Below are 18,819 nucleotides of genomic sequence, written 5' to 3'. Positions count from 1 at the left end.
AACGCTCGTTGACGAGCTGTGCGGGGTAAGCTGCACTTTTCAAGAATTTGTTGGCGTGGGAGCAGCCCCGACCTGCCATCCATCTCTGCCATCCTCCCCACCTTGCCAGCCGAAGGGCAGCGCGCAGCCGTAAAAACTCGCGCCGTAGATCTACCATGGGCAAGGGCGGCAAGGGCCAGGCGGCACACACCTTGGCGTTCAAGGCCACTGGCAGCGCGACGGGCTCGTCCTGGCTCAATCCGCGCAGCGGCCATCCAGTTCGCCGTGCCCCAGGGCGTCCACCCGGGCGAGGTTATCCAGATCTCCGTCTGACGTATAACAGCGGGCGATGTCCGGGCGCCGTCGGGCGCCATGGTCCCACGGGAGGGCGTCCAGCCAAGTGTCCAGCCGACGCGCTGGTTCAACAATGGTTCAACGAACTTGGATGAAGCACTGAGTCAGTTGTACTGAGTCGATGAAGCAGCCGATGGCAGCGCGCGCGCAGCCCTATCGCGCCACGAGTTGACCATGGGCAAGGGCGGCAAGGGCCAGCCGGCGCACTCGCGGGCCTTCTCGGCCCACGCGACGGGTGCGTCCTGGTTCAGTCCGCGCAGCGGCCTGCTGGACCTCGCCGGCTTCCAGTCGGCCATCAACAGCCACTGGCTTTCGAACAGGGGTCAGAATGGCTTGGACTGCCCCGGCATGCGGGAGGCGCTCTTGGAGATCAACAAGGGCGGCAACTTCGGCGGGAGTGGGGAGGCCCCCTTCATCGGCGACGTGGGCATGGGCATGCTCGACGGGCGCGGCGTGTCACCGGAGCAGGCCGCGGCGATCTTCCGCGTCTACGACACGGCTCAAAGCGGCCAGCTCACCTACGAGCAGTTCGCGAACGTCTTCCGCCTCATGAGCGCGCCGGAGCGGACCGACGAGCTGCGGCTCCTCGAGCGCAAGGTGTTCCTCGAGAAAATGGTGCCGAACCTCGGCGCGACGCTCGGCACGGGCGCGAGCGTCGCGCCCCACGGCGCGAACCCGCTCGCGCCCAAGTTCGCCGCGGAGCCCACGCATTTCGCGCTCGAGAACCCGGGCTTCAACGCCGTCTGCTGCGCCACCTGCGTGTCGGAGGTGCCCCTCTTCTGCTTCGGCTTGCCGCCGCCGATGGTCTGCTTCTGGCCCCACGGCATCATCTTCTTCGGCTCGCCCTGCGCCATGGCCGCGAAGCTGTGCTGGGCGCCCCGCGCCAACGCCGCGACGACCGTGCGGCTCACGCCCAACGCCGTGGTTTCTGTGACGGAGCCCTACGCCGGGTGGTCCGCGTGCATGGGCCCGCCGATCGTCGCGCCCTGCAACTGCTGCCTCGTCTGCATGGGCGGCGACCCCATGTGCACGGCCTACAAGAACGACCGCCAGGTCGTCGACGTCGTGCCCCTCGAGTTCGTCGACGCCGTGGACGTGCTGCGGCCCGTCTACCCGGGCGGCCTCGAGCGCCTCGTCGTCTCGGCCTACGGCGGGTCGCATATGATCGCCAAGGACGGCGCGACGAACGCCAAGGCCTTCGCGGACGCCGTCATGCAGCAGAAGGCGAGCGCCGCGCGGCTCGACTTCAACGAGCGCGCGGCGCTGCAGAACTTCCTCGCGTCGTCCTGGTTCCGCCTCGACCTCCTCCGCCACGGCCGGTCCGCGGACCTCGGCGAGGGGCGCGTCGTCGGCGACGTCGGCGCGCCCATGCAGCAGATGATGATGGCCCGCGGCGGGCCCACGGCGCCGGGCTTCCAGCCCGTCGCGGCCGTCACGGCCGTCCATCCCGCGCCCGCGATGATCTCCGTCGCCGTGCCGGAGGGCGCGGTCGCGGGCACGGTCATCCAGGTCCAGGCGCCGTCGGGCGCCATCCAGGTCGCCGTGCCCGAGGGCGTCAAGCCGGGCCAGGTCATCCAGGTCGCCGTCTGAATCTTGTCCTTCGGATTAACTACTTTACGGGTCCCAGGACGCCTCGCCCGTCGCGAAGTTGACGTAGAAGTAGTCGCCGGTTTCCGCGTCGCACTGCGGCTCCCACGTCGAGCCGTCGGCCGCGCCGATCGGCGCGGGCACGTTGCTCGCGTATTGATCGCGCTGGGGCGCGGCGGTCGCCGGAGGTTCCCAGGACGTTTCGCCGGTCACGGAGTTGACGTAGAAGTAGTCGCCGGTCTCGTCGTCGTATTGCGGCTCCCAGAGGCCGTCAGGCCCGCCGATCGGCGCGGGCGCGCTGCTCGCGTACTGATCGCGCTGAGGCGAGGCGGCCGCCGGAGGCTCCCAGGACGTTTCGCCCGTCGCGGAGTTGACGTAGAAGTAGTCTCCGGTCTCCTCGTCGTATTGCGGCTCCCAGAGGCCGCCGGGCGCGCCGATCGGCGCGGGCGCGTTGCTCGCGTATCGGTCGCGCTGGGGCTCGGCTCGCCCCCTCGCGACGCCGCCGTCGTCGTAGAAGGCGGCGCACCTCGGGAATTTTCCGCCGTCGTCGTAGAAGGCGGCGGCGAGCTCGGGCGTCAGCTCGAGCAGCGGGATCGGCGGCGGCGGGTCGTTCGTGACCGGCCGCTTGAGCATCGCCTCGAAGAGCGCGCAGGCCCCGCCGTCCGCTCCCGAGAACTCGCGCACGGGCCCGCCGTGCAGCTTCACGGCGCCTCCCTTGTTGCTGCGTTCGCCGGCCCTGACCCGGCGCTCCTGCACGCGGCCGCGGATCTTGCCCTCCCGCTTGTCGATCGCGTGCTCCCAGACGCCGATCAGCGGCTTCAGCAGCTGGATCGTCCCCTCCGGTTGCTGCGTGGTGGAGGCCGGCCCCGGCGTCGACGCGCTCGCGGGGAACAGGTAGACGAGGAGGTCCCAGTGGCGCCCGCCGCAGATGCGCGCGAGCCGCGCGCCGCCCTGCAAACCGAGTGGCGTCTCGGCGTCGCGGCCCGCCGCCGCGTACAGCGCCTCGAAGAGCCCGTCGCCCGGCGCGTGGTCGAAGCGCAGCCCGCGCACGCTCGCGCGGAACTCCTCGCGCAGGTACTCGGGCACCCACGAGCTGCCGACTTCCGTACCGCGTAGGTTAGGGTTCGTGACCGCCGCGTTCGCCGCCCGCGCCACGCGCCCGAGCACGGGGTGGTCCATGGCCGCCGCGGGGAGGATGTCCGCTCCGTCGCCGGTCTCCATCAATCCTCGTGGTGTCATAATTTGTCCCTGGTGACTCTGCAGCGGCGCGGCCCGCGTGCGGCTGTGCCGGACGAGTGCGCCACCATGCGGGGTCAAGCTTAGGGCGAGGCCGAGTGCTTGGAGCAGGGCGACCAGCGGGAGGCTCATGGCGGGATGTGAAGCGCCGCGCCGCGTGCGCGTCATCGACCGCTCCTCCTACACCACGGTCATCAACATCAAGGCACGGTCAAGCAGTGCTCCAAGCTTGGCTTCGGCGCGCTGGTCCAGGTCGCCGCATGCCCGAGGGTGTCAAGCCGGGCGAGGTCATCCAGGTCTCCGTCTGAATCTTGTCCTTCGGATTAACTATGTTGCGGTTCCCAGGACGCCTCGCCCGTCGCGGAGTTGACGTAGAAGTAGTCGCCGGTTTCCTCGTCGTACTGCGGCTCCCACGTCGAGCCGTCGGCCGCGCCGATCGGCGCGGGCGAGCTGCTCGCGTATTGATCGCGCTGGGGCGGCCCGGCGGCCGCCGGAGGTTCCCAGGACGCCTCGCCCGTGGCGGAGTTGACGTAGAAGTAGTCGCCGGTCTCGTCGTCGTATTGCGGCTCCCAGAGGCCGCCGGGCGCGCCGATCGGCGCGGGCGCGTTGCTCGCGTATTGATCGCGCGGGGCCCCGGCGGCCGCCGGAGGCTCCCAGGAGGTTTCGCCGCTTCGGGAGTTGACGTAGAAGTAGTCGCCGGTCTCCTCATCGTATTGCGGCTCCCAGAGGCCGCCGGGCGCGCCGATCGGATCGGGCGCCGTGCCCGCGAATTGGTCGCGCTGGAGCTCGGCTCCCGCCGCGCCGCCGTCGTCGTAGAAGGCGCTGGCGAGCTCGGGCGTCAGCTCGAGCAGCGGGATCGACGGCGGCGGGTCGTTCGTGAACGGCCGCTTGAGCATCGCCTCGAAGAGCGCGCAGGCCCCGCCGTTTGCTCCCGAGAACTCGCGCACGGGCCCGCCGTGCAGCTTCACGGCGAATCCTAAGTTGCCGCGTTTGCCGGCCCTGACCTGGCGCACCTGCACGCGGCCGCGCACCTTGCCCTCCCGCTTGTCGATGGCGTGCTCCCATACGCCGATCAGCGGCTTCAGCAGCTGGATCGTGCCCTCCGATTGCTGCGCGATGGCGGCCGGCCACGGGTTCGACGCGCCCGCGGGGAACAGGTAGACGAGGAGGTCCCAGTGGCGCCCGCCGCAGATGCGCGCGAGCCGCGCGCCGCCCTGCAAACCGAGTGGCGTCTCGGCGTCGCGGCCCGCCGCCGCGTACAGCGCCTCGAAGCGCCCGTCGCCCGGCGCGTGGTCAAAGCGCAGCCCGCGCACGCTCGCCCGGAACTCCTCGCGCAGGTACTCGGGCACCCACCTGCTGCCGACTTCCGTACCGCGTAGGTTAGGGTTCGTGACCGCCGCGTTCGCCGCCCGCACCACGCGCGCGAGCACGGGGTTGTCCATGGCCGCCGCGGGTAGGATGTCCGCGTCGTCGCCGGTCTCCATCGACGTGGTGTCGTACAGCTGTCGTTGACTCTGCAGCGGCGCGGCCCGCGTGCGGCTGTGCCGGACGAGTGCGCCACCATGCGGGGTCAAGCTTAGGGCGAGGCCCAGTGCTGGGAGCAGGGCGACCAGCGGGAGGCCCATCGCGGGATATGAAGCGCCGCCGCGCCGCCTATATAGTCGCATTGCGCACTGCCACTGCGCAATAGATTGCAATCTCTGCCGCAGCGCACCATCAAAGCAGGCCTTCAACGTGAAGGCTCTGTCGGTGCAAGTGTCGGTGCCAGTCGGTGCGTCCAAGTTGCCTGAGCGCGCCTAGCCGGGCCAGGTCATCCAGGTCTTCGTCTGAAGTATAAGACTGAACGGTGTCCAGGCGCATAATTATATTCGGCTTTTTATACCAGCGCGTCTGCCCAGGACGCCTCGCCCGTCGCGGAGTTGACATAGAAGTAGTCGCCGGTTTCCTCGTCGTACTGCGGCTCCCACGTCGAGCCGTCGGCCGCGCCGATCGGCGCGGGCGCGTTGCTCGCGTATTGGTCGCGCTGCTGGGGCGCGGCGGTCGCCGGAGGTTCCCACGACGCCTCGCCCGTGGCGGAGTTGACGTAGAAGTAGTCGCCGGTCTCGTCGTCGTATTGCGGCTCCCAGAGGCCGTCGGCCCCGCCGATCGGCGCGGGCGCGGTGCTCGCGTATTGATCGCGCGGGGCCCCGGCGGCCGCCGGAGGCTCCCAGGACGTCTCGCCGCTTCGGGAGTTGACGTAGTAGTACTCGTTGTGCTCCGGGTGGTATTGCGGGTCCCACGTCGACCCGTCGGGCGCGCCGATCGGATCGGGCGCCGTGCCCGCGTACTGGTCGCGCCCGGGCTCGGCGCCCGCCGCGCCGCCGTCGTCGTAGAAGGCGGCGGCGAGCTCGGGCGTCAGCTCGAGCAGCGGGATCGACGGCGGCGGGTTGTTGTTGTTCGGCCGCTTGAGTAGCGCCTCGAAGAGCGCGCAGGCCCCGCCGTTCGCTCCCGAGAACTCGCGCACGGGCCCGCCGTGCAGCTTCACCGCGCCGCCGAGGTCGCCGCCCGCGCCGGCGCTGATCTGGCGCACCTGCACGCGGCCGCGCACCTTGCCGGCCCGCTTGTCGATGGCCCGCTCCCAGTCGCCGATCAGCGGCTTCAGCAGCTGGATCGTGCCCTCCGGTTGCAGCGCTTGTGCGGCCGGCCCAACCGTGTGCGCGCTCGCGGGGAACAGGTAGACGAGGAGGTCCCAGTGGCGCCCGCCGCAGATGCGCGCGAGCCGCGCGCCGCCCTGTAAGCCGAACGTCTTCTCGGCGTCGCGGCCCGCCGCATCGTAGAGCGCCTCGAAGCGGCCGTCGCCCGGCGCGTGGTCGAAGCGCAGCCCGCGCACGCTCGCGCGGAACTCCTCGCGCAGGTACTCGGGCACCCACGTGCTGCCGACGCCCGACCCGTCGAGGTGAGGGTTCGTCACCGCGGCGATCGCCGCCCGCGCCACGCGCCCGAGCACGGGGTTGTCCATGGCCGCCGCGGGGAGGACGTCCGCGCCGTCGCCGGTCCCCATCGACGTGGTGTCGTACAGCTGTCGTTGACTCTGCAGCGGCGCGGCCCGCGTGCGGCTGTGCCGGACGAGTGCGCCACCATGCGGGGTCAAGCTTAGGGCGAGGCCGAGTGCTTGGAGCAGGGTGACCAGCGGGAGGCCCATCGTCGCGCGTAGCCGATCCTCGAGGAGCTGAGCATCGACGGCGTCAGGCTGCGACTTCATCTTTCCCTGCACGAGCACCTCGATATCGCAAAGGTGGGCGTTGGCTGAGACGCCCCCGGCGTGTCGCGATGGTGACCTGCCGGCAGATCCAGGAGCTGACGAAGGCGCGGCTCGAGGGCAGTGTGCCGAGCTACCCCGAGCAGTGGATCGAGGGCCCCATGGCGCGGCGCGACCGCGCGATGATGCGGCGGGGCATGCTGCGCCGGAGGCTGCCCAAGGTCAAGGGCGCGGCGAAGAAGGCGGCGCGGTCGCCGTCGCCGCCCGGGTCCGCCGGCAACGGGCGGCCGCCGTCGCCGAACCGGGGCCACGTGCCCATGCGGGGCCCGAAGACCCAGGTGCTCGGGTCCGGCAAGGCCGGCGGCGAGGGCGACGAGCCGACGAGCCTCGCGCTCCCGCTCAAGCCGCTGCGCTGGCCGCGCGTGCGCGACGAGCAGCTCCAGACCGTGTGCTCCATCAAGTGCATGCTCAAGGAGCTCCACGCCTACCTCCAGGCGAACTCGTCCACGCTCGTCGAGGCCTTGCCGCGGCGGTCGGTGAACGGCGAGGGCTTCGTGTCCATCGTCACGCTCCACCGCTGGCTCTGCTCCCTGAAGCGCGAGCCGGGCAACGGGCCCACGGGCGTCGAGGGCCTGCGGCTGTCGCTGACGCCGGACGCGGAGACGATCCGGAGTAGGGCTCTGGCGGTGCGGTCCCAGTACGCGCGGGGCAAGCCCATCCCGCCCGCGGTCATCCGGTCCATGGTGAACTTCCTCGACCGCGAGGACCGGGGCGTGATCCTGATGGCCGACTTCATGGAGTGCTTCCGGGTGGCGAAGCGGCTCGCGCTGGACCTGGACCGCATCACGCCGTCGAAGAAGGACCTCGTCGTGCTCAAGAGCCAGCAGGAGGAGGAGAAGGCGCGGGCGCTGGAGCAGCAGGAGCAGACCATCGACGAGGAGGAGGAGGTCGAGGAGGTCGACAAGGAGCTGAGCTGGTACGACGAGGACGTCGAGCTCACGCAGCGGCGCAAGGTCAAGGAGGCCGCGACGGAGGGCGACGAGGACGCGCAGCCGTCGCTGGCGTCGTCCTACGGCGCCGTCAACGAGGCCGACGTCCACGAGCTCGTCGACGTGCTCTTCAGCGAGTACGACGAGCTCCTGCTCCAGGAGCTCGAGGCGTCGAGCCGCGTGCTGAAGCGGCTGTGGGCCGTCGCGCGCGAGGGCCACCGCTACGGCTACCGGAGCCGCGCGGAGGGCGAGGAGAAGGAGCGCGCCCTCGCCGCGTCCTACAAGCCCATCTCGGAGCGCGACTCCGTGTCGACGTTCCGCGGCGAGGCGGGCATGGGCAGCCAGCGCGAGACGGGCGCGGACGACCCCGTGGGTTTACTGGAAGGCGCCGAGCCGCCGCTCCACGTCGCGCGCGTCTTCGTCGCGCTCGACGACTACCTGGCGACGAAGGAGGGCATGCGCTTCATGGAGTTCGTGAAGATGAAGTCCGCGCCGCAGGCGTCCGTCTTCGCCGTCGGCACGGGCATCGCGGAGGCCTACGCGTCGGTCCACGACGTGCGCGCCGTGCTCGCGGCGCTCTTCGAGGGGGCGAGCCGCGTCGAGGACGCGAAGAAAGCGCGCGAGGCCGCGCGCGCGGCGAAGACGGCGCTGCTGGCGCTGGAGATGGACGCGGCCGCGCCGTCGGGCGCGTCGTCCATCGAGCAGCAGATGAAGCGCGCGGGCATCGACAGCGTCTTCCGGCGCGTCGAGTTCCTCACGGCGCGGCGCGGTTTAAGGTTGCGCGACGTCTGCGAGCTCATGGACACGGCGAACTCGGGGACGGTGGGCGTCGCGAAGATCGTCGCGTTCATGCAGGCCATCTCCCTGCGCACGCCGCCGCCGTCCTACGAGGCCGCGCGCGTGAAGAACGCGGACAAGGCCGCCGTGGCCGCGGCGGCGAACGCCGCGCGGGCCAAGGAGGAATTGGACTTCACGATCCGCATGCGCGCGGCGGAAGAGTCGGGCTGCTTCGCGTCCTTCGCGCTCCTGGACCGCTACTTCTGCCGCTTCCAGCTCAAGGCCGAGGACATCTGGTACCACGGGCGGGCGAAGAAGGAGGGCTTCCGCCGCGCCGCGGAGTGCAAGACGGACGACTCGGACGCGCTCGCGGCGGGCGAGTTCCACAAGCTGCTCCTCCAGGCCAAGGTGTCGCTGACCTTCGAGCAGGTGAAGAAGCTCGTGGCCTACCTCGACACGGACGGGTCGGGGAAGATCGAGCACGACGAGCTCCAGGCGGCGATCTTGGACTACCGCCGGTTCAAGCGCGCGAAGCAGCGGCTCGAGCTCAAGCGCGCGTCCGCGGAGCGGCGCCTCTTCCTCGACCGCCAGGTCCTGCTCCTGCTCCAGTACCTCGTGCTCGTCGGCGAGGGCAACAAGCTCAAGGACCAGCAGTACCAGGCCTACGCGACGGCCGCGCTCGGCAACGCGAACGCGAACGAGGCCAAGGACGAGGCCCTCCGCGAGACCATGGCCCAGGTCGGGCCCAACGGGCCCCACGACCAGTTCATCAACGTCGTCGACATGCAGCGCGCCATCGAGAAGTCCTCGAACCTCGCCATCGCCCAGTACTTCCGCGAGGTCCGCGAGCGCCTCCACTCCGACGCGTACCAGCAGCTCCGCGAGATCAATAACTGATCGCATCTTACGACCCCGGGTCGATGCTCGCTTGCAGGCTGAGCGCCTGTTGCAGCAGGCCGGTCAGCTCCGCGAGCTCCGGGCCGAGCCGCTCGGCCCGGTCCTCGACAACCTCGGCGCCGAGCGCCGCCTCGCGCGCGGCCTCGAGCTCCACGACCCGCGCCGCGTCCGAAAGCGACTGCTTCAGCTGGGCGAGCAGCGACGGGTTGCCCGCGCCGTCGCCGAGCGCCGCCCGGACCTCCGCCATCGACGACGCGAGCGCCGTCGACAGGCTCGCGCGACGCGCGGACGGCGCGTCCGGCGCGTCCTCCCTTTCGAGGATGATCCCGTCGCCGAAGAGGAAGGAACCGAGGTGATTCGCGAGGTACTTGTCGCCGACGACCCGGCGCTGCGGCTCGGAGGACCGGCCGATGCATCGAAGCCGCGCGCGGAGCTGCCAGTAGTTCACGAAGTAGGAGTTGAAGAGCGCCTTCAGGTCCGGCGAGCACTCGGCGTCTTGGATGACGTAAAACGTCGTATTGACGTCGTCCTTGTCGTAATCGAAGAGCCCGCGCGCGAGGAGCACGCGCGCCACGTCGACGTGCTGGTTGACGCACGCCGAGAAGAGCGGATTCACGCCGAGGTTCTTCCCCGTCGTGAAGATCTTCTTCCGCCAGTCCGCGCCGCCGTCGAGCAAGACTTTCACGACGCCGACGCGGCCGCGGATGCAGGCGCACCCCAGCGGCGTCATGCCCTCGCTCCCGGCCTTGTTCACGTCCGCGCCGTATTCCAAAAGGAGCTCCACGACGTCGACGCGGCCCTCGGTGCTCGCGGTCATGAGCGGCGTCGAGTCCGAGTGGTCGGGATCGACGGAGTCGCCGATCTCGCGGAAGCCCACGCCCCGTTCGACGTCGGCGCCCGCGACGAGCAAAAGCAGCGCGGACTCGAAGTGGCCGAAGTGCGCGGCGGCGTAGAGCGGCGTGCGCACGTGGAGCGCGTCGCTCCCCCGGCCGTCGACGGCCGCGCCGCGGTCCAGGGCGAGCTTCACGACCTGGCTGTCGCCGTATTGGGACGCGTAGCGGAGGAGCGTGTACCCTCGTTCATCGACGGCGTCGACGTCGGCGCCTTGATCGAGGCATCGTCGCAGGCCGTTCATCTCGTCCATGATCGCCTCGACTTCATCGTCGGGCCGGTCGTAGTCGAGGACGTCCCACCAGTCGAGCCGCGAGATCTCGTTGAGCCGCGCCCGGCGCTCGGTGCCGTCGGGACTCCCGTCGACGGTCATGACGCTTGACGACGTTGCTCCAAGGGTTGAAACTGTTTACCACTCGCCGAAGCGCCGAGTCCGCCGAGGCGGTTTAGGCCTCGGTTTCGCCGACCAAAACTCCATCATCACCCCCCTCCCTCCACCCTCTTACCTAGTGCGCCAGCAGCCGCGCGAGGGTCGGCAGGTCCCGGAGGCCCGGCGCGAGCTCGGCCGCGAGCGCCGCGGCCGCGCGCTGGAACTCGGCGACGGCCTTGGTGTCGCCCTCGACGCTCAGCAGCGTGAGCCCGAAGTGGTCGTCGTCGGCGTCGGCCTCGCGCTCGAGCGTGAGGCGCGCGCCCGCCAGCGCCGCGGACCGCCGCCCCGCCGCGACCTCGGCCGCCGGCGCGTGGAAGTCCGACGAGCTCCACGCGTCGCCGCGGCTCTCGAACGTCGCCGTCGCCGACGCGCACGACAGCGCCGCGCCCCGGAGCGACACGACGGCGTCGGCGACGGCGAGCTCGCGGAACGCCCGGTCCGACCGCGCGGCGACCGCGTCGGCCTGCAGCACGCTGAGCTGGCGGTCCACGTGGTCGCGCCGTTTGCGCTCGTCGTGGAAGCGGTGGTCCCGCGTCGAAAACGATGCCCCCGCGGCCTCGGCCAGCCGCCGCGACGGCGGGCCGCCGGGGCCGACGTCGTGGTGGTCGCGCACGGCGATCGCGAGGCGCACGGGCACGGGCGTCGCGAGCGGCGACGACGACGCGGCCGTGACTTCTCGGATCCCGTCCGCGCACGCGACCGTCGCCCGGCCGACGAGCATCGGCCCGATGGACTTGGCGTAGGAATCGTCGTACACGGCGACCTCGAGCGGCTGGGACGCGTCGACCTCCTCGAACTCGAAGCTGTCGAGCAGCGCGTTGTCGACCGCGGGCCGCGACGACCGCGGCGGAACGCCGCCGACCGCCACCGCGCAGTGGGCCTTCGCCGGCGCGGCGCCGCCGAGGGAGAGCAGGGTCACGGAAACGCAGGACGTCGCCCCGGTTTCCTTTTTCGCGATCCCGTCGCCCGCGGCGCGCCGGCACGCGCGCCGCGCGGCGACGGCGAGGAGGACCGGCGCCTCGCATTCGGCGTCGACGAGCGCGGCCTCGAGGAGCGCCCGCGGCAGCGCCGCCTCGGTCTTGTTTTCGAGGGCGTCGGCGACGCGTTTCGCGTCGGCCTCCGTCGGCGGCGCCGTCGGGAAGGCGCCCGGCGGCGGCGGCCAGGCGCCGCCGCTTCGCTCGAGCGCGGCGACGAGGCGCCGGTACGCGTGCGCGGCGTTCGCCGCCGCGACGAGCGCCCGCCAGCCCGTGCGCCGCCGCCGCGCGGCGAGGCACCGCAGGAGGCGCGCGAGCCGTCGCAGCGACGGCGCGCCCTCGCGCCGCAGCGCGAGCGCCGTCCGCTCGGCCGCCGCGGCCGCGAGCGATTTCACCGCGGCGGCGAGCGCGCGCGCGTGCCGCGGCTGCACCGTCGCCGCGGGGCGCTTCAGCGCGACGGCGCAGCGCGACTCGGCGCGGTCCTTGCGCAGGTCGGCGTCGAGCTCCGCGAGTTGGAAGACGCGCGGCCCGCCGTCGGCCGACCGGGGGAACGCGTCTCGCACGTCCAGGGACACGAAGGACCCGCGGCCGACGTCCACGTGCACCGCGCCGGCCGCGTCGCCGAAGAGCGCGAAGGCGTCGAGGCACTTGGAGACCGCCGGGGCGCCCAGCTCGCCCGCGCCCACGGCACGCGGCCCCAAAACCTCGTCCTGGACGACGCGGATCTCGACGGCGTCCTCGTGGTCGAGCGCGACGTAGACCTGGGCGGGAAACGGGCGATTCAACGTCGCGTCAACGGGGGTGTTCCGCGCGCGCGCGTTGCACGGAAAAACATCCACGCTTCGAGGCCGCTCCGAGAGATGATCGCTCCTCCAAGAGTCAGCCGAAACGAGTGGAAAGCGACCGAGTGAGGAGCCTTTGTGAAGTTGGGCATGTCGCACCCTTTTCCCGCGCTGACGTAGACGGGCGCGCCCCTGGCCGCGCGCAACCAGTCGCGGCCCTTGCGCCGCACCTCGACGCGCTTCTCCGCGGCCAAATAGCCCGTCTCGAAGGCCGGCCCGCTCGCGTCGCGGAGCCGGAGCAACGCGACGCGCGCGCCGTCCCTGAGGCCGCACTCGACGCGCGCGTCGACGGCGCTCCGGTCGCCGCCGTAGGGCTCGTCCGCCTCGTGCGCCGTCGCGGAGACGTCGCGCAGGGCGCAGGCGCCGCGCTTCGCGTCCTCCTTGGCGTTCTCCAGAACGACGGACCCGACGGCGACGCCGACGGAGCCGTGGCCGTCGTCCGTCGGGTACTCGACGCGCGCGCTCCAGCGCCGGCCCTCGAAGCGGTAGCCCGCGACCTGCTCCAACAGGCTCGCCTCCTCCTCATCGGTGACGCGCGCCTCGCGCGGCGTGCCGACGAGCCCGTCGACGAAGGCCACGTGCTTGAGGCGCCGCGCGCGCGCCTCCGCGGCGTCGCAGGCGCGCGACGGCGCGACGACGACCGAGACGTCCTCGACGATGGCGTTGCTGTCGAACGGCTGGATCGTGACCTTGCCGACGCTGAGGCGGCTGATCTCGACGAGGCCGCCGACCTTTTCCGCGAGCTTGTCCGTGTCGAGGTGGAGGTTCGTGAGGACTATCGAACCATCCGACTCGACTCGTACTTCGTCGGTCTCCAGGCCCCACTGCGTTGCGTGCCGGTCGAGCACGGATTTTATGAGAGAGGCGAGCATTGGCGGCCGAAGCGGGCATACTACGAGCAATATCACCACACAAAGATCGACATCAGGGTTTGCATCGCCTGGGAAACATCGCTCAAAGCGTGGCAAAACCTTTGAAAGGCTCGAGAGAGCATCGATCGGCGCGTCTTGCGAAGTGGCCTGCAAGTGTCACGTGGCAAAAAGGCTCGAGAGCATGCTGCGCCCCGCCGACAAGACCCTCGTCAAAGACGCGGCGACGGCCAGCGTCGCGGCCGTCGCCGTGGCCGCCGCCGTCGGCTCGCAGTTTTCGACCTGCGCGCACTGGTCCGCGTCGCTCGTCGACAAGTGCCGGAGCGCGCTGTCCCAGGACCTGCCGCACGACCTGAGCCACTTCGTCGCGCCGTTCGTCGAGCCGCTCTGCGGGACGCTGGCCGAGGGGCACTGGGCGCTCTGCGCGATCGTCGTCGCCAACGCGGCGTGCTACCTGCCGGCGAAGGTGCACCTAGACGCGTGGGCGATCTCGCGGCACACGCTGAGCCACGAGCGGCTGCTCAAGTCCCAGCTCGCGCACGCGAACCACGGCCACATCCTGGGAAACATGCTCACGCTGCTCGCCGTCGGCTCGGAGGTCTCGGCCGCGCTCGGCTGCAACCAGCTGCTCCTCCTCGCGCTCTACCTCGCGTGCGGCTGGGCCGGCGGCGTCGCGGCGGCGCTCCTCTCCCCGGCGCACACGCGGACGGTCGGCGCGTCGGGCGCGGTGTCGGGCGTGATCCTCGCGCTCAGCGTCCTGCGCCCGAACGCCGCGGTGGACATCCTCGGCGACGTCAAGGCCGCGCACCCGCTCATGCTGCTCTTCGGCACGCTCATGGCCGACCTGACGCGCGGCGGCATCTCGTGGCAGGGCCACTTCGGCGGCGGCGCGGCGGGCTGCCTCCTCGCGCTGCCGCTCCGGCTCCTCTCGAGCTGAGCCTTTTTTCTCACGGCTTCCACCAAGCCACGACGCACTTCTCCTCCATTTACCCCGAGTATGACCACCTCTCGACCCCGTACTGACACTGCAACTTCGCGACGTTGAAGTTCATTAGGTTCATTGTGAATCGAGGAGGCATGGGGACCCGCTAAGCCATTGCGATGCTGCGCGCAATCGCGGTCGCGACGACGCTCGCCAATGCAGCGATCCGCATCGAGGAGAACGTGCCGCGCGTGAAGAAGGGCAAGGCGACCTTCGACGGCTGGCGCTTCCTCGGCCCGCGCGGCGCCGCGTCGACGTCGATGCAAGTCATCAACACACAAATGAAACACACGTAGGTGGCCGAGCGGGAAGACGGAGTACGAGGGCGACCCGCTGGCGGCGCACGGCGGCGTCTACGCGCAGCTCGACGGCGCCGCGCCGCCGCCGCGCTTCGCGGAGCACGGCGGCGACCTCGGCGGCTGGCGCGACGCGGCGGCGGCGGCGGACGGCGCTGCGCGCCTCGGCCACGACCACGTCGACGTCCAGGGGTTGATGCGATCGCCGCCGCTCGGCACGTCCCAGGACGTCATCCACGTGCAGTACTGGGTCGCGGGGAAGATGCGCGTGACGCGCAACGGAACCTATACCGTCTCGTGCCGGTCGCTCCACGCCTTCGAGCTCCGGGACGCCAACGGTGTTATTATCGGCCCCCTCCTCGGCGACGTCTACGGGCGGGGCCACGCGACGCCGCTGAAGCTCGGCGCGGGCGCCTACGACGTGGTCTCGCGGGTAAGAGGGAAGCTGCCGCTGCAATTCTCCTGCGCCGCCACCTGGGTCCACACGAAGCACGTCGGCCTCGCGGCCAAAGTCGTCGGCGCCGCGCCGGACCTCGTCCGCGGTCGCTTCGTCAACGACGCGGCCGTGCTGTGTCTGGAACTTCGAAACCTCAGTCCGACGGCCTGGAAGTTCGCTCACGCCACGCTCACCGACGCGGGCGGCGGCTTCGCGCTCGGCGGCGCCGCCGACCCCGTGTCCCTGGCGCCCGGGTCGACGACGAGCGTGCTCCTGCGCCTCGCCGCAAACGGCCCCGCCGACGACGTCGAGGCCGACGGCTGCGCCGAATACGAAATCTACGTCGCCGCCGTCGTCGTCAAGGGCGCGCTGCGCTGCCGCGCGCGGAGCCAGAGCGCGCTCATGACCTTCGCCGACGGCGACGGGTCCCTGGGCGCCGCGGGCGTCCTCTTCCCGCGGCGCGGGGACGGCGCGGGAAATTCGGTCGTGCTCTCGCTGGCGGGCGTCGGCGTGTCCGCGCAGGCGCAGGCCGACGCGTACAAGCGCAAGGTCGACGAAGCCGACGCGGACTACACCTTCGGCTTCGAGGATCTGTGGGTGCTCTGCCCGGACCGCGCGGGCCCCCACAACTGGGAGGACCTGGGCCTGCGGACCGCGGAAAGGGCGGTGCGCGTCCTCGCCGCCGACCGCGGCGCGGACGCCACAAACATCGTCGTCCACGGCCACTCGCGGGGCGGCCACGGCGCCTGGGGCTTCGCCGTGCGCTTCCCGGATCTCGTGAGAGGCGTCTTCTCCGCCTGCGGCTGGTCGAGCAGGGAGGAGTACGGCGACGCGAACAATCTATGGACCCACGAGACGGCGCTCGCCCACGCGGACCGCGCGCTCCTGGGGACGCTCCAGGGCGCTGTGGGCGACAACGACAACGCGCTCTTCCTGGCGAATCTACGGGGCGCGAAGGCGCTCGTGCGGGTGGCGTCCCGGGATCGCACCGTGAGCCCGTGGTTCGGCCGCAAGGTCGCGCGGCTCCTCGACGAGCACGGCGCCGACGTCGAGTTGGACTCCGTCGACGCGGACCACTGGTGGTGGGACACGGCGCGGCCCAACGACGGCGGCGCGGTCCACGACGACGCGGCGCGGGCCTTCACGCTCGCGGCCGCGGCCGCGCGCCGGACGACGCTGGCCGACGTCTTGGCGAAGGGCCCCGTCACGGTCGTCGCCGGGTCGCCCCAGACCTACGGCGGCCGCTTCGGCCTGCGCGTGGTGGACCGGCCGGACCCGGGCGCGCGCGCGTTCGCGACGTTCAAATCCAACGCTTCGCTCGAGACGCGGAACGCGCGGCGCCTCGCGCTCGCCGGCGAGGCCCTCGCGGCGCTGCCGTTGACCATCGACGGCGACCGCGTCGACGCGCCGGAGACCTGCTGCGACTCCTTGGATCTGTGCCGGGAGAATGCGTCCTGGGCGCCGTGCGCGGCGCCGCCGCGGCGCCCGCCGGAGCTCCGGGGCCCCATGCGCCACTTCTTCGCCGAGCCCTGGGTCGTCGTGCTGCCCCGGGACTACTCCGACGCCGAGCTCGCGTTGGCCACCTACGTCGCGTCGAACCACTACGTCTGGGCGCGGACGAGCACGCGCGTCGTGTCCCTGGCCGACGCGGCGCCGCTGCGGAACTCGCACCGCTTCCTCTACCTCGGCCTGCGGGCCCAGGACCGCTTCCCGGACACGGACGGCTGGCCCGTGCGCGACGTCGGCGGCGCGCTGCGCGTCGGGGACTGCGCCGTCGACGCCGCGGACGGGCCCGGCGCCGCGTTCCTCGCGCCGTCGCCGGCGGGCCGCCTCGACCTCGTCGTCACCGCGAGCCGCGCGGAAACGCTCGCGTGGCTCGCGACGACGACGTTCGCGTCGAACCAGCCCCACACGCGCGCGCCCTTCTCGAACATGCTCCCGGACTTCGTTCTGGTCGACGAGGACGCGCGGTGGACGGGCGTCGGCGGCGTCCGCGCCGCGGGCTACTTCGACGACGCCTGGGGCGTCGCGTCCGGGTTCTTCTCATGCTAACACTCGGGGCGTCCGGCGTTCGGTCGACGGTCCTGTTAAAATGTTACCAGCCCTTGCAGATGGGCCACGAGTCCAGAATGAGCCCGCTGAATTCATCGCGAACGACGTGGCACTCCGCGTGCTGGTGGGTCGCGGCGCAGGAGTGGTGGGGCGCGACCTCGAGGATCGTGCCGATGGGGTAGGATTCGAAGTTCAGCGGGCTCCCGTCGCGCGTCGTGATCTCGCCGCACTCCTGCTTCAGCGTGACGATCGCGAGCTCCGGGTGCTTCGGGATCGCGCCGTAGCCGCACTCCTTGCCCTGGGCCGACAGGCCCGTCCAGCCCGCGTCGATGAGCAAGATGTTCGACCTCTTGTAGTGGCCCACGACGCGCGTGATGACGCGCACGGCGACGTCGTCCACGGACGCGCAGGACCCGAGCCTCAGCTGCGTCGTGTCGTAGTACAGAAAGTTCCCCGGGTGCATCTCGTCGACGCCGTCGAGGTGCTCCGGCGGGTTCGAGCACGTCGGCGTGCTGCCGACGCCCACGCAGGGCACCGCGAAGCCCGCCCGCCGCACCTTGTCGGCGAACGCGACGGTGTTGTCGCGCTCGGCCCGCGCGATCGCGCGCACGTCCTCGACGGACGCGCAGTCGTAGCTGTGGCCCCCGTGCGTGTACAACCCCGCGAACTCGAGGTCCTCGCAGGCGACGATGGCCTCCACGAGTTTCAGCGACTCCGGATCGTCCGGATCGACGCCGTCGCGGTGGTAGCCGCAATCGACGCCCACGAGCACCTTCACCACCGGTTCCCCCTCCATCCTCTCCAGGAGCGGCGTCACCTGGTCCATGTGGTCGACCATGACGTAGAACTTTTCGAGCCGACACGACAGATCTTCGACGTCGTCGATCTTGTCGGGCGTGAGCGGCACGGCGTAGACGATGTCGTCGAAGCCGCCGGCCTCGAGGAAGAAGGCCTCGGCGAGCGTGCTGACCGTGAGCTTTCGCTTCGTGCCGCCCGTCGCGATCGTCGCCGCGCCGAGCGTCTTCACGGTCTTGAAGTGCGGCCGCAGCTCGCAACCCAGACGCTCGGCGCGCGACCGCATGCGCGCGGCGTTGGCCTTGAGCACGTGCTCATAGCAGATGAGGTTCGGCGTGCGCAGGCTCTTCACGCTGCGCGTGCGCACTTGCTTGCGCTGCGGCTTGTGTAGTTTCAATTCGCTCATTCGGCCTTTGCGAGAGCGACGACCGTCGTCGCAGCCAGGCTTTTGGGCTGCCCACCTCGCGACAGAATCGAGCCAGCGAGGGCAGCGCGCCGTTAGCGATCACTATTATTATGGGTGCAGTGCGTGCACGGCAAGATCCCGACAAGATCTTCGCAACGAGATCTCGAGGCTCGACACACGGTGTGCACAGACAACGCTTCAACAAGGGGACATTGACGCGCCGTCCCCCGGCGGCTCTCTGTGCATGCTAGGTCGGGCCCCGGGGAGCGCCGCGCGGCGCGGATCGACGGCCGCGGGGGCCCGGGGCCGCGCGCGGCCTACGCGGCCGTCGGCGACGCCGGGGGCGAGTTCGCCTTGCGCTCGGAGATGGTCTGGCGCGCGTTGCGCATGGCGGCGTGCATGTCGCTGTCGAAGCGCGCGTTGGCGGACTTGCGCGCGATGCGCGAGCCCTCCCGTCGCTTGTTCGCGTGGGCCTTCACGCCGCCCGCGGCCGTGCCCATGATCTCGCGCTGGTGCTCGATGTAGGGCTTGAGCTGGCGCATGGCCATGTCGTGGACGAGGGCCGTGCGCAGCGGGAACCAGATCGTCGTGTGGTAGTTCTTCTCGTCGAAGAGCTTCCGGAGGTCGACGATGAGCTCCGGGGGGATGTTGAGCTTCGTCGCGGGCCCGCCGTCGCAGAAGTGCTTCTCGAGCATGCGCTCGACCTCGAGCCTGCGCGTGAGCTTCTCCTCGTCCGTGTCGCCCTCGTCGTCGTCGCAGATCGCAAACTGCTTCACGTACTCGTCGATG

General features: G+C 71.0%; 3 protein-coding genes across 3 annotated transcripts; 2 read left to right on the top strand and 1 right to left on the bottom strand.

The window, feature by feature from the left end:
* Positions 1 to 507: 507 nt before the first annotated feature.
* Positions 508 to 1,923, top strand: AURANDRAFT_64142 (hypothetical protein; the record flags this gene model as incomplete). The annotated part of the gene is made up of 1 exon (XM_009038875.1): positions 508 to 1,923. The coding sequence occupies one exon, from the start codon at positions 508 to 510 to the stop codon at positions 1,921 to 1,923; it is 1,416 nt and encodes a 471-aa protein (XP_009037123.1).
* Positions 1,924 to 6,465: 4,542 nt separating this feature from the next.
* HYP4 (hypothetical protein) lies at positions 6,466 to 16,829 on the top strand (the record flags this gene model as incomplete). The annotated part of the gene is made up of 3 exons (XM_009038876.1): positions 6,466 to 9,026; positions 13,238 to 13,927; positions 14,342 to 16,829. 3 exons carry the CDS (start codon positions 6,466 to 6,468, stop codon positions 16,827 to 16,829), a joined length of 5,739 nt encoding a protein of 1,912 aa, XP_009037124.1.
* A 43-nt stretch (positions 16,830 to 16,872) lies between these two features.
* Positions 16,873 to 18,030, bottom strand: AURANDRAFT_26439 (hypothetical protein; the record flags this gene model as incomplete). Its single annotated transcript, XM_009038657.1, has 1 exon — positions 16,873 to 18,030. The coding sequence occupies one exon, from the start codon at positions 18,028 to 18,030 to the stop codon at positions 16,873 to 16,875; it is 1,158 nt and encodes a 385-aa protein (XP_009036905.1).
* Positions 18,031 to 18,819: the final 789 nt, after the last annotated feature.

This window comes from Aureococcus anophagefferens (genome assembly GCF_000186865.1).
Source record: "Aureococcus anophagefferens unplaced genomic scaffold AURANscaffold_9, whole genome shotgun sequence".
In the NCBI taxonomy this organism is placed as follows: domain Eukaryota; class Pelagophyceae; order Pelagomonadales; family Pelagomonadaceae; genus Aureococcus; species Aureococcus anophagefferens.
The sequence above is the reverse complement of the archived record's forward strand: the minus strand, read 5'-3'. Positions and strand labels throughout refer to the sequence as shown.